The sequence below is a fragment of the Zonotrichia albicollis genome, unplaced genomic scaffold (genome assembly GCF_047830755.1).
Source record: "Zonotrichia albicollis isolate bZonAlb1 unplaced genomic scaffold, bZonAlb1.hap1 Scaffold_257, whole genome shotgun sequence".
NCBI lineage: Eukaryota > Metazoa > Chordata > Aves > Passeriformes > Passerellidae > Zonotrichia > Zonotrichia albicollis.
Window position 1 is genome coordinate 6,662,928 of NW_027428429.1, and position 14,202 is coordinate 6,677,129.

The 14,202-nt window shown below is 42.0% G+C and overlaps 1 protein-coding gene across 1 annotated transcript; it reads right to left on the reverse strand.

Annotated features, from left to right (window-relative positions):
• Nucleotides 1-6,403: 6,403 nt before the first annotated feature.
• LOC141727920 (leucine-rich repeat-containing protein 14-like) lies at nucleotides 6,404-14,157 on the reverse strand. The gene is made up of 3 exons (XM_074534202.1): nucleotides 13,713-14,157; nucleotides 11,239-11,860; nucleotides 6,404-7,517 (listed from the first exon to the last, which is right to left on the reverse strand). The coding sequence occupies exons 1-3, from the start codon at nucleotides 14,011-14,013 to the stop codon at nucleotides 6,956-6,958; spliced, it is 1,485 nt and encodes a 494-aa protein (XP_074390303.1). The 5' UTR covers nucleotides 14,014-14,157; the 3' UTR covers nucleotides 6,404-6,955.
• Between the last annotated feature and the right edge of the window lie 45 nt (nucleotides 14,158-14,202).

Here is a 14,202-nt window from a genome sequence, read left to right on the forward strand (position 1 = left end):
GGGGGGAGTCGTGTCAAAAATCCCGGAAAAAATTTTAAAAATTCCACCAAAAAATCCTTTAAAAAAATTAAAAAAATAAACCTAAAAAATCCCCAAAAATCCCCCAAAAAATCCCCCAAAAAATCCCCAAAAAGTCTTTTAAAAAAATTTAAAAAAACCAAAAAAATCCTTTAAAAATATTAAATAAAACACAAAAAAATCCCTAAAATATCCCCAAAAAAATCCTTTAAAAAAATTTAAAAAAAACCAAAAAAATCCCTAAAAAAATCCCCAAAAATCCCTAAAAAAATCCCAAAAAAATCCTTTAAGAATATTAAATAAAACACCAAAAAAATCCCTAAAACATCCCCAAAAATGCCCCAAAAAATCCCCAAAAAATCCTTTAAAGAAATTAAATAAAACACAAAAAAATCCCTAAAAAATCCCCAAAAATCCCCCAAAAAATCCCAAAAAAAGCCCAAAAAATCCCCCAAAAAATCCCAAAAAAATCCTTTAAAAAATTAAAAAAAAAACCAAAAAATCCCTAAAAAATCCCTAAAAATCCCCCCAAAAAATCCCCAAAAAATCCTTTAAAAAAATTAATTAAAACACAAAAAATCCCTAAAAAAATCCCCAAAAATCCCCCAAAAAAAGCCAAAAAATCCCCCAAAAATCCCCAAAAAATCCTTTAAAAAAATTAAAAAAATAAAACCAAAAAATCCCTAAAAAATCCCCCAAAATCCCTCAAAAAATCCCCAAAAAATCCTTTAAAAATATTAAATAAAACACCAAAAAATCCCTAAAAAATCCCCAAAAATCCCCAAAAATCCCCAAAAAATTCCTAAAAAATCCCCCAAAAAATCCCCAAAAAAATCCTTTAAAAATATTAAATAAAACACAAAAAATCCCTAAAACATCCCCAAAAATCCCCCAAAAAATCCTCAAAAAATCCTTTAAAAAATTTTTAAAAACCCGCAAAAAAATCCCTAAAAAATCCCCAAAAATCCCCCAAAAAATCCTTTAAAAATATTTATAAAAAACCCAAAAAATCTCTAAAAAATCCCCAAAAAAAGCCCAAAAAATCCCTCAAAAATCCCCCAAAAATCCTTTAAAAAAATTAAATAAAACACAGAAAATCCCTAAAACATCCCCAAAAATCCCCCAAAAAATCCTCAAAAAATCCTTTAAAAATTTTAAAAAACCCGCAAAAAAATCCCTAAAAAAACCCCAAAAATCCCCCAAAAAATCCTTTAAAAGAATTAAATAAAACACCAAAAAAATCCCTTAAAAATCCCCAAAAATCCCCCCAAAAAATCCTTTAAAATTAAAAAAAAATCCCAAAAAATCACCAAAAAAATCCCAAAAAATCACTAAAAACATCCCAAGAACCTAATTTAAAAATCCCAAAAAATTCCTCAAAAAATCCTTTAGAAATAAAAAAAATCCCAAAAATTCCCCCCAAAAAATCCCCAAAGTCCCCCCAAAAAATCCCAAAGAAAACAAAAAAAATTCGCAAAAATTCGCAAAAAATCCCCCCAAAAATTCCCAAAAAAATCCTTTAAACGTCAAAAAAAAAGGAAACCAAAAAATCCCAAAAAAGAAACCCCAAAAAATACAAAAAAATCCCCCACAAAATCCTTTAAAATTAAAAAAAAAGTCCCCAAAAATCCCCAAAAAAATCCTTTAAAATAAATAAAACAAAAAATCACAACAAAAATCCCCAAATAATCCCCAAGAAATCCCCAAAAAATCCCAAATTGTTTGGGGATTTTTTTTTTATTTTTTGAGGGATTTTTGGGGGATTTTTTTGGGAATTTTTTTGGGAATTTTTTTTTCTTTGTGGGGTGAATTTTGGAGATTTTGGGGGGATTTTGGGGGGCTTTTTAGGGGAATTTTGGATGCATTTTTGGGAGTTTTTTGAGACTTTTTGGGGGATTTTTTGGAGGATTTGGGGGCATTTTTTGGGGATTTTTTGGGGGACTTTGTGGGGATTTTTGGACTCATTTTTTGGGGGGGGTTGAGGGATTTTGGGGGGGAATTTTTGGTGATTTTTTGGGGATTTTTTGAAGATTTTTTGGAAGATTTTTTTGTGGGATTTTTGAGAATTTTTTTGCGGATTTCTTGGGGGATGTTTTGTGGATTTTGGGGGAATTTTTTTTGGAATTTTGAGGTTTTTGGGGGATTTTTGGGGGACTTTTTGGGTTATTTTGGGGGGATTTTTTCAGATTTTTTCAGGGTTTTTTGGGGAGATTTTTGGGGGGATTTTTGATGATTTTTTGGAGAATTTTTTGGGATTATTTTGGGGGATTTTTGGGTGATTTTTGAGGGATATTTTTGGGGGAGATTTTGGGATTATTTGGGGAATTTTTGAGGATTTTTTGGGGGGATTTTTTGAGGATTTCTTAAGGAATTTTTGGGGCGATTTTTTTTGGAATTTTGAGGGTTTTTTGAGAACTTTTTAAGGGATTTTTGGGGTTTTTTTGGGGATATTGGGGGGATTTTTTCAGATTTTTTCAGGGTTTTTTGGGGATATTTTTAGGGATTTCTGGGGGATTTTTTGGGGGGATATTTTTGGGATTTTTTTGATTTTTTGGGGTGAATTTTGGGGTCTCACCGTCGTCGGGTCCCATGAAGGCTCCGCGGGGGCTCGGGGGGACCCCCCAGACCTCGAAAAATCCCCAAAAAATCCCGAAAATATCCCCCAAAAAACCCCTAAAAATTATATAAAGTTCAAAAAAAATCCCAAAAAAATATAAAAATAAATTTTAAAAAAAATCCTTTAAAAATAAGAAAAAATCCAAAAAAATCCCCCAAAAAAATCGCAAAAAAATCCTTTAAAAATCCAAAAAAAATCCCCAAAAAATCCTTTACAAATCAAAAAAAAATCTTTTAAAAATCAAAAAAAACCCCCAAAAATATAAAAAAATCCCCAAAAATTACTTTAAAAATCAAAAAAAAATTCCTTTAAAAATCTCAAAAAAATCCCCAAAAAATATTAAAAAAATCCCCAAAAATTACTTTAAAAATTTAAAAAAATCCCAAAAAATCCCCCAAAAATACCCAAAAAATCCCAAAAATTTACTTTAAAAATAAAAACAAATCCCAAAAAAATCCCCCCAAAAAATCCCCAAAAAATCCCCAAAAAATCCCGAAAAATCCCCAAAAACTCACCAAAAAAATCCCCAAAAAATACCCAAAAAATCCACAAAAAATCCCAAAACAATTCCCCAAAAATCCCGAAAAATCTCCAAAAAATCACCAAAAAAATAAAAAAAAAATCCCGAAAAATCCCCAAAAAGTCCCCAAAAAATCCCAAAAAATCCCCAAAAAATCCCAAAAAATCCCCAAATTTTGGCCGATTTTTTTTGATTTTTTGGGGTGAATTTTGGGGTCTCACCGTCGTCGGGTCCCATGAAGGCTCCGCGGGGGCTCGGGGGGACCCCGCAGACCTCGAGAAACCCCCAAAAAATCCCCAAAAATAAAAAAAAAACCAAAAAATCCTCAAAAATAACCCCCTAATATCCCTCCGAAAATCCCAAAAATATCCTTTAAAAATAAAAAAAAATCTCAAAAAATCCCCAAAAAAATCTCAAAAAAAATCCCAAAAATTCCCAAATAAATCTCAAAAAATCCCCCAAAAATTCCCCAAAAATCCCCCAGAAAATCTTAAAAAAATCCTTTAAAAATCCAAAAAAAATCCTTTAAAAATCCTGAAAAATCCCCAAAAATCACCTAAAAAATCCCAAAAAAATTACTTTAAGAATAAAAAAAAAAATCCCCAAAAATCCCCAAAAAAATCCCAAAAAAATCCTTTAAAAATCAAAAAAAATCCCAAAAAATCCCAAAAAAATCCCCAAAATATCCTCAAAAAATCCCAAAAAATCCCCCCAAAAATCCTTTAAAAATCAAAAAGAAATCCCCAAAAAATATCAAAAAAATCCCAAAAAATTACTTTAAAAATTAAAAAAAATCCCCAAAAAATCCTTTGAAAATCCAAAAAGAAATCATTTAAAAATGCAAAACAATCCCCAAAAAATACCAAAAAAATCCTTTAAAAATCCAAAAAAGTCCTTTAAAAAACAAAAAAAAATCCCGAAAAATTACTTTAAAAATAAAAAAAAATCTAAATAAATCCCCAAAAAATCCCAAAAAAATCCCAAAAATTTACTTTAAAAATAAAAAAAAATCCCCAAAAAATCCCCCGAAAAACCCCCCCAAAAATCCCAAAAAAATCCCGAAAAATCCCCAAAAAATCACAAAAAAATCACAAAAAAATCCAAAAAAATCCCCAAATTTTGGCCGATTTTCTTGGGACTTTCGAGGATTTTTGGGGTGAATTTTGGGGTGAATTTTGGGGTCTCACCGTCGTCGGGTCCCATGAAGGCTCCGCGGGGGCTCGGTGGGACCCCCCAGACCTCGATGCTCTTGGGGTACTCGGGGTCCACCGAGCCCAAAGCCTCGTTCAGGCGGTAATACCTGGGTTAGGGGAAATTGGAAATTTGGGAAATTTGGGGGAAAATTGGGGAAATATTTGGGGAAAATTGGGGAAAAAATGGGGGAAATTTGGGGGGAATTTGGGGGGAATTTCGGGAAAATTTGGGCAGAAATTGGGGAAAATGGGGGGGGAAAATTTGGGGAAATTTAGGGAAATATTTGGGGGAAAATTGGAGGATTTAGGGAGGAATTTTGGGGATTTTTTGGATGGGAAATTTTGGGGAAATTTGGGGGAAAATGGGGAAAAATTTGGGGAATTTAGGGAGGAATTTTGGGGATTTTTTGGGGGAATTTGGGGGAAATTTAAGGAAATATTTGGGGAAAATTGGGGGAAAATTGGGGGGATTTTTGGGAAAATTTGGGGGGAATTTGGGCAGAAATTGGGGGAAAATTTGGGGGGAAATTGGAGGAAATTGGGGGAAATTTTGGGGAAATTTAGGGGGAAAATTGGGGGAAAATTGGGGGAAATTTGGAGGATTTAGGGAGGAATTTTGGGGATTTTTTTGGGATGAAGGGTTTGGGGATTTGGGATTTGGGATGAAGGATCTGAGGATTTGGGATTTGGGGGATTTGGGATGAAGGATTTGGGGATTTGGGATGAAGGATTTGGGGATTTTTGGGATGGGAGATTTGAGATGAAGAATTTGGGGATTTGGGATGAAGGGTTTGGGGATTTGGGATTTGGGATCTTTGGATCAAGTATTTTGGGATTTTGGAGGAAGGGTTTGGGGTTTTAGGATGAAGGGTTTGGGAATTTGGGATGGGGAATTTGGGATAAAAGATTTGGGGATTTGGGATGAAGGATTTGGGAATTTGGGATGAACAATTTGGGAATTTGGGATCAAAGATTTGGGGATTTGGGATGAAGGATTTGGGATTTTTGGATCAAGGATTTTGGGATTTTGGAGGAAGGGTTTGGGGATTTGGGATGAGGGATTTGGGAATTTGGGATGAAGGGTTTGGGAATTTGAAGTGAAGGATTTGGGGATTTTTGGGATGAAGGATTTGGGAATTTGGAATGAGGAGTTTGGGAATTTTGGATCAAGAATGTGGGATGAAGGGTTTGGGGGATTTGGGGGATTTGGGGTAAAGGATTTGGGATTTTTGGATCAAGGATTTGGGATAAAAGATTCAGGAATTTGGGATGGGAGGTTTCAGAATTTAGGATGAAGGATTTGGGGATTTGGGATAAAGGATTTGGATTTTGGGGTGAAGGGTTTGGATTTTGGGATTTGGATTTGGATTTTGGGGTGAAGGGTTTGGAATTTGGGATTTGGATTTTGGGGTGAAGGGTTTGGAATTTGGGATTTGGATTTTGGGGTGAAGGGTTTGGAATTTGGGATTTGGATTTTGGGATGAAGGGTTTGGATTTTGGGATGAAGGATTTGGGTGGTGGCAGCTCATTAATGAATAACCAATTCCTGATAAATCATTAATTAACATTTATTCCCTAATTAAAAAACGTCCCCCAGCAATTCAGGACATTCCAGAACTTTCCCCTCCGGACACAGCAACGAAACTTCCGGGAAAAACTTTGGGAAAAACCCCAAACTGGGTGGAAAACCCTAAAATAAAACAGAAAGTGTCAGGGTTGGGGTAAAAAATATAAAATAAAATCACAAAACATAAAATAAAACACAAAATATAAAATAAAACACAAACCATAAAATAAAACACAAAATATAAAATAAACCACAAAACATTGGTGTGGGATAAAAAATATAAAATAAAACACAAAATATAAAATAAAACGCAAAACATCGGGGTGGGGGAAAAAATATTAAATAAAACACAAAACATCAGGAGGGGGTAAAAAATATAAAAACTGGGTGGGGAAGCACCAAAATAAAGGGAAAAATGAGATGGGGTGGAATTTTGGGGTGAAGGGTTTGGATTTTGGGGTGAAGGTTTTGGAATTTTGGGGTGAATTTTGGGGTGAAGGATTTTGGGGTGAAGGATTTGTTTTCTGGGATGAAGGATTTGGAAGTATTTGGGAACTTTGGGATGAAGGATTTTGGGATGAAGAATTTGGATTTTGGGGTGAAGGGTTTGGATTTTGGGGTGAATGATTTGGATTTTGGGATGAATTTTGGGGTGAAGGATTTGAATTTTGGGGTGAAGGATTTGGGCTTTGGGATGAATTTTGGGATGAAGGATTTGGATTTTGGGGTGAATTTTGGGATGAAGGTTTTGGATTTTGGGATGAATTTTGGGGTGAAGGATTTGGATTTTGGGGTGAAGCATTTGGGCTTTGGCATGCAGGATTTTGAGTTTGGGGTGACGGATCTGGAATTTGGGGTGAAGGATTTGGTTTTTGGGATGAATTTTGTGGGTGCAGGATTTGGATTTTGGGGTGAAGGATTTGGATTTTGGGGCGAAGGATTTGGATTTTGGGATGAAGGTTTTGGAGTTTGGGATGAAGGATTTGGGAATTTTGGGATGCAGGATTTGCATTTTGGGGCGCAGCACCTTTTCCCCCCCATCACAACGAGAAGAAGTCGAGCGCTCCGTGCCCGCGGGGGTTGGAGCTCCACACGAGGTCGCTCCGCCCGGAGCTCTCCAACACCCGCATGAACTCCACCTGCACCTCCGCCAGCAGCTCCTCATCCACCGCATCCCCCAAATCTCCGTCAGAGCGCGGCGGCCCCGGCTTGTAGCAATCCACGGGGCAGGGATAGACCAGCAGGCGCAGCTCGGGCAGCTCCAGGGTTCTGTGGAGCAGATCCCTGAGCGCGGCCGTGGACAGGGAGTTGCCGTAGAGTCCCAGGAAGCGCAGGCGGGAGCAGCGGCGCAGCGTCGGCAGCAGCGCGTCCAGGTGGGAGTCGGCCACGCGGCATTCCCTGAGATCCAGGTGCAGCAGCGAGGCCGAGGTCTCCTCCAGGAGCAGCCGCAGCGGCTCCAGCAGGCCCTGGGAGAAGTCGTGGCCGCTCAGGTCCAGGCGCTTGAGGGCCGGCGCGTGGAAGCTCTGGGAGAGGAAGGCGAGGTCGGCGGGAACGAGGGAGCAGAAGGCCAATTCCAAGCTTTCCAGCGGCGCCTGGAGGTCGCTGCGGGCAGGGAAAAGGGACAGGTCAGGGTTGGGTGGGATTCGGGAGGAATGAGAGCTGGGAGTGCATCCGTGCGATCGTGGGATTGTGGGCTGGGTGTGGTTGGGAAGGAGCTCCAAGACCATCAAGGTCAAGGTTTGAGAGTCATGGAATTGTGGGATCATGGGGTCATGGAGTTATGGAATGCCTGAGGTTGGGAAAGGTCTCCAAGAACATCAAGTCTGAGCTCTGAAAATCCCGGGATTTTGGAGCTATGGGGTCATGGAGTTATGGAATGATGAAGGTTGGGAAGGAGCTCCAAGAAGATCAAGTTGAAGGATTGGGAATCGTGGAGTTATGGGATCATGGATCCATGGAATTGTGGAATGGCAGAGGTTGGGGCAGAACTTCAAGAACATCGAGTTTGAGCTCTGAAATCCTGGGATTTTGGAGTTATGGGGTCATGGAACCATGGAATTACTCAGGTCAGGAAAGGTCTCCAACACCATCAAGTTCAAGGTTTGAGAATCATGGAGTTATGGGATCACAAAGCCATGGAATTGTGGAATGGCAGAGGTTGGGAGAAGTCTCCAAGAAAACCAAGTTTGACCTCTGAAAATCCTGGGATTTTGGAATGATGGGATCATGGAGTTATGGAATGGCTGAGGTTGGGAAATATCTCCAAGAACATCAAGGTCAAGGTTTGAGAATCATGGAATTATGGAATGTGGGATCATGGAGTTCTGGGGTCTTGGGATCTGGGACCACAATCCATGGAATTGTGGAATGTGGGACCATGGAATGCTGGGATGGATCCCAGGGCTCTGGAGCCGTGCAGAGACTCTGTGGGAGAGGAAGGCGAGGTCGGCGGGAACGAGGGAGCAGAAGGCCAATTCCAAGCTTTCCAGCGGCGCCTGGAGGTCGCTGCGGGCAGGGAAAAGGGACAGGTCAGGGTTGGGTGGGAACACGCGGGGAAAGAGCTCCAAGAACATCGAGTGTGAGCTCTGAAAATCCCGGGAGTTTGGAATGATGGAGTGATGGGATCATGGAATGACTGAGTTTAGGAAAGAGCTCCAAGAACATCGAGTGTGAGCTCTGAAATCCTGGGATTTTGGAGTTATGGGGTCATGGAATCATGGAATTACTCAGGTCAGGAAAGGTCTCCAACACTATCAAGGTCAAGGTTTGGGAATCATGGAGTTATGGGATCAGGGAGCCATGGAACTGTGGAATGGCAGAGGTTGGGAAAGAGCTCCAAGAACATCCAGTTTGACCCCTGGAAATCCTGGGATTTTGAGGTCACTGAATTATGGAATGACTCAGGTTGGGAAATGTCTCTGAGACCATCAGGTTTGACATTTGAGGATCACGGGAGCATGGAGTTATGGAATTATGGATCCATGAGATTGTGGGGTCATGGAATTATGGAATGGCTGAAGTTGGGAAGGATCTCCAAGAACGTCAGGTTTTACCTTTGAGAATCATGGAATTGTGGGGTCATGGAACTGTGGGGTTATGGTGTGTTGGGATCATGGAGCCATGAAATTACGGGATCATGGAGTTATGAGGTCATGGAGCCATTGTCTGACATCATCAAATCCAACCTTTGGGAATCCTGGAATCCAGGAATTATGGGATCACGGAGTTATGGAGTCATGGACTATTGGGATAACGGGATCATGGGAACCTGGGATCGTTAAGGTTGGAAAAGATCCTCAAGACCATCGAGCCCAAACCTCGGGAATCTTGGAATCGCCGAATTCTGGGATCATGAAATTATGGGATGATGGAATCTTTGAGTTGTCAACTATTGGGACAACGGAACCATGGGATTATGGGAACATTGGGATAATGAATTCCTGAAATCAATGGATCATCCAGGTTGGAAAAGATGCTCAAGACCATCGAGCCCAACCTTAGGGAATCTTAGAATTAAGGAATGATGGAATCTTGAATTTATGGGAGAATGGAGTCCTAAACTGTTGGGATAACAGAACTATGGGAACCTGGGATCATTAAGGTTGGAAAAGATCTCCAAAACCATCGAGCACAAACCTTGGGAATCTTGGAATCGGGGAATTCTGGGATCATGAAATTATGGGATGATGGAATCTTTGAGTTGTCAACTATTGGGACAACAGGATAATGGAATCGTGGGAACATTGGGATAATGAAATCCTGGAGCCGTGGGATCACTCAGGTTGGGAAAGTCCATCGAGCCTGACCTTTGAGACTGCTGGAATTCTGGGATCATGGAATTCTGGGGTAATACAATGGCTGAGTCATGAATTATTGGGATAACAGAACCACGGGATCTTGTGAATGTTGGGATAATAAAATCCGGGAATCATGGGGCTGCTGAGATTGGAAAAGACTTCCAAGATTGTCAGGTTAGGACTTTGAGAATCCTGGAATCATGGAATTCTGGGATCATGGAATTCTGGGATCATGGAATCACTGAGTCACGAACTATTGGGATAACAGAATCATGGGAATGTTGGGATAATGAAATCATGGAATCAAGGGATCATTAAGATTGGAGAAGACCTCCAAGACCATCGAGCCCAACCTTTGGGAATCTTGGAATGGCAGAATTATGGTATCACGGCATTATGGGATAATGGAATCTTTGAGTGATAAACTATTGGGATGATGGGATCATGGGAATGTTGGGATAATGAAATCCTGGAATTATGGGATCACTTAAGTTGGAAAAAATCTCCAAGATCATCAAGTTCAGCCTTTGAGAATCTTGGAATCACAAAAGTTTGGGATCATGGAATTCTGGGATCATGGAATCACTGAGTCGTGAACTATTGTGACAATGGAATCGTGGAATCATGGGAACAAAGAGATCATGAATTTCTGGAATCAAGGGATCATTAAGATTGGAGAAGACCTCCAAGACCCTCGAGCCCAACCTTTGGGAATCTTGGAATCATGGAATTATGGGATAATGGAATCGTTGAGTGATAATCTATTGGTATGAGGGAATTGTGGGATCATGGAAATATCAGGATAATGAAATCCTGGAATCATGGAGTCACTAAGATTGGAGAAGACCTCCAAGGTCATCAAGTTCAGCCTTTGAGAATCTTGGAATCACAGAATTTTGGGATCATGGAATTCTGGGATCTTGGAATCACGGAGTTATGAGCTATTGGGATAACAGAATCATGGGAATATTGGGATAATGAAATCATGGAATCATGGAGTCACTAAGATTGGAGAAGACCTCCAAGACCATCGACAACAACATTTGGGAATCCTGGAATCATGGAATTATGGGATCATGAATTTATGGGATAATGGAAGTGTTGAGTCATAAACTATTGGGATAATGGGATTGTGGGAATGTTGGGATAATGGAATCCTGGATCCATGGGATCATTAAGATTGGAGAAGACCTCCAAGATTGCCAAGTTCAGACTTTGGGAATCGTGAGATCATGGAATTCTGGGATCATGGAATCACGGAGTCACGAACTATTGGGGTAACAGAATCATGGGAACATTGGGATAATGAAATCATGGAATCAAGGGATCATCAAGATTGGAGAAGACCTCCAAGACCATCGAGCCCAACCTTTGGGAATCCTGGAACCAAGGAATTCTGGGATCTTGGAATGATGGGACAATGGGATCACTGAGTGATGAATTATCCAAATAACGGAATCACGGGAACGTCGGGACAATGAAATCCTGGGAAAGACCCCCGAGCCCCCCAACCCTCGGGAGCTCACCAGAGGATCTGGCGCAGGTTCCCGGAGAGCCGGGAGGATCCCAGGTTGAGCTCGCGCAGGCTGGGCAGCATTCCCAGCTGCCGGGCCAGGCACCGGATGCCGATGGCGGATTCGGGCGTGGGGCGCCGCACGTCCACGTTGCTGTACTGGAGCTTGAGGCTGCGCAGCTCCGGGAAGCGCGAGAGGTGCGGCAGGATCACCGAGAGCCCGCTCAATCCCAGATTGTTGAACCTCAGATCCACCCTGCGCAGGAAGGACGGGTCCAGGGAGCGCAGCAAGGCCACGATGGCCGACGCCGAGAGCTGCTCGGCTCGGAGCTCGCGGCACTTGAGGCGCAGCGGGCCGGCAGCCCCGGGCTGCAGCGCGTCGCGCAGGATCCTGTAGGACGCCCCGTTGACGAACAGGTCGGCGTGGACGTCGACGCCCGGGGGCTGCGGAGCGGCCGCGGCCGTGGCGGCGCCCGAGCGGCGCTTGGATCCGCGCCGCTGGAATTCCCGCTGGTGCTTGGACACCTCCACGCAAGCCTTGGCCAAAGTCACCGTGCCCGACCACCCGCTCATCCAGGCCAGAGCGCGGCCGGACGCCGAATCCGGGAGGCCGGTGATGTCCAGAACGCGCAGGCTGGGGAAATGGGGAGGAATCGTGGGAAATGGGAGGAAACATCAAAAAAGGGGAGGAAAGAAAGCATCCAAAATGGGAAGGAACCATCAAAAATGGGAGGAACCATCAAAAATGGGAAGGGGAAGGAACCATCAAAACCTGGAAGGAACCATGAAAAATGGGAGGGAACCATCAGAAATAGGAGGGAACCATGAAAAATGGGAAGGAAACCATCAAAAATCAGAAAGAGCCATCAAAAATGGGAAGAAACCACGAAAAATGGGAGGAAACCATGAAAAATGGGAAGGAACCACCAAAAATCAGAAAGAATCATCAAAACTGGGAGGGAACCATCAAAAATCCGAAAGAGCCATCAAAAATGGGAAGGAACCATGAAAAATGGGAGGGAACCATCAGAAATGGGAGGAAACCATGAAAAATGGGAAGGAACCATCAAAACTCAGAAAGAGCCATCAAAAATGGGAAGGAATCATCAAAACCAGGAAGGAGCCATGAAAAATGGGAAGAAACCATCAGAAATGGGAAGGAACCATGAAAAATGGGAAGTAACCATCAAAACCAGGAAGGAACCATGAAAAATGGGAGGAAACCATCAAAAATGGGAAGGAAACCATCAAAAATCAGAAAGAGCCATCAAAAATGGGAAGGAACCACCAAAAATCAGAAAGAGCCATCAAAAATGGGAAGGAACCATCAAAAATGGGAAGGAAAACCATCAAAACCAGGAAGGAACCATGAAAAATGGGGGGAACCATCAAAAATGGGAAGGAACCATCAAAAATGGGAAGGAACCATCAAAAATGGGAGGAAACCATCAAAAATCAGAAACAGCCATCAAAACCAGGAAGGAACCATGAAAAATGGGGGGAACCATCAAAAATCAGAAACAGCCATCAAAACCAGGAAGGAACCATCAAAAATGGGAAGAAACAATCAAATACAAGAACAAACCATTAAATACAAGAACAAACCATCAAAAACTGGATGGAACCATCAAAAATGGAAAAAAACCCCATTTTTCCATTTCACACTATTTTTCATTTCAAAAACCAAAAACTGGGAAGAAGATGTAAACGGGAGGAAACCATCAAAAACGGGACGGAACCATCAAAAATGGGAGAAAATAATAAAAAATGAGACGAAACCATCAGAAATGTGTGGAAACCATTAAAAATGGGAGGAAACCATTAAAACCAGGAAGAAACCATGAAAAATAGGAAGGAACCATCAAATACAAGAAGAAACTGTCAAAAACAGGAGGAAACCATTAAAAATGGGAGGAAATCATAAAAAATGCAAAGAAAGCGTCAAAAAATTAAAGAAACAATTAAAACCATCAAAAACGGAAAGGAATAATGAAATATGGGAAGGAACCATCTAAACCAAGAAGGAACCATCAAAAACAGGAGGGAATCATCCAAAATGGAACCATCAAAGATGGGATGGAACCGTCAAGGAAGGAACCATCTAAAGTGGCAAGAAACCATCAAAAATGGAAGGAAACCAAAAACAGAAAGGAAGCATCAAAAATGGGAAGGAACTGTCAAAAATGGGAAGGAACTGTCAAAAATGGGAAGGAACTGTCAAGGAAGGAACCATCAAAAATGGGAAGGAACCATCAAAACCCAGATGGAACCACGAAGGAAGGAACCATCTAAAAAGGGAAGAAACGATCAAAAATGGGAGGAAACCATCAAAACCAAGAAGATGCCATCAAAAATGGGAAGGGAACATCAAACATGGCAATAAACCATCAAAAACAAGAAGGAAACCATCACAACCTTGGAGGAACCACCAAAACCAATGGAGGAACCTCAGGAACGGAGGAGGTGCCCCCATCCCGACGTTGCCCAGAACCCACCTGGCGTCGTGGCCGGGCTCCTCCAGCTGCCGCCGCAGCTGGTCCACCACGGCCAGGATGACGGCCTGGAAGCAGAGCATGCAGGGATGGTCCCGCAGCAGCTCCCGGCGCCCCACCAGCTGCTGGAAGTTGAGCACCGGGAACGGCCACGCGGCCACCAGCTCGCACAGCACCATGGGCCGCCCGTCCAGGAACGCCGCTTGGAACAGGACGGGGTGGAGATTGGCGGGAAGGGCGGGAAGAGGGCTGTGGGCGACGACGCGGCGGGCACAGAGGAAGAGGAGGGAATCCATTGGGGGGGCTGTGTGGGGAACAAAGAATTGCAGAGAAACCACAAATGTGAGGATATCATGAAGGAAAACTTGGATTTGGGGGGCTTGTGGGGATTTGGGGACCCTTTGGGCGATGGAGAAACCCCAAATGTGAGGAGATCCCAAAGAAAAGCCAGGGACAAGATGGCGGTGGTTGTGAGGGGATCCTGA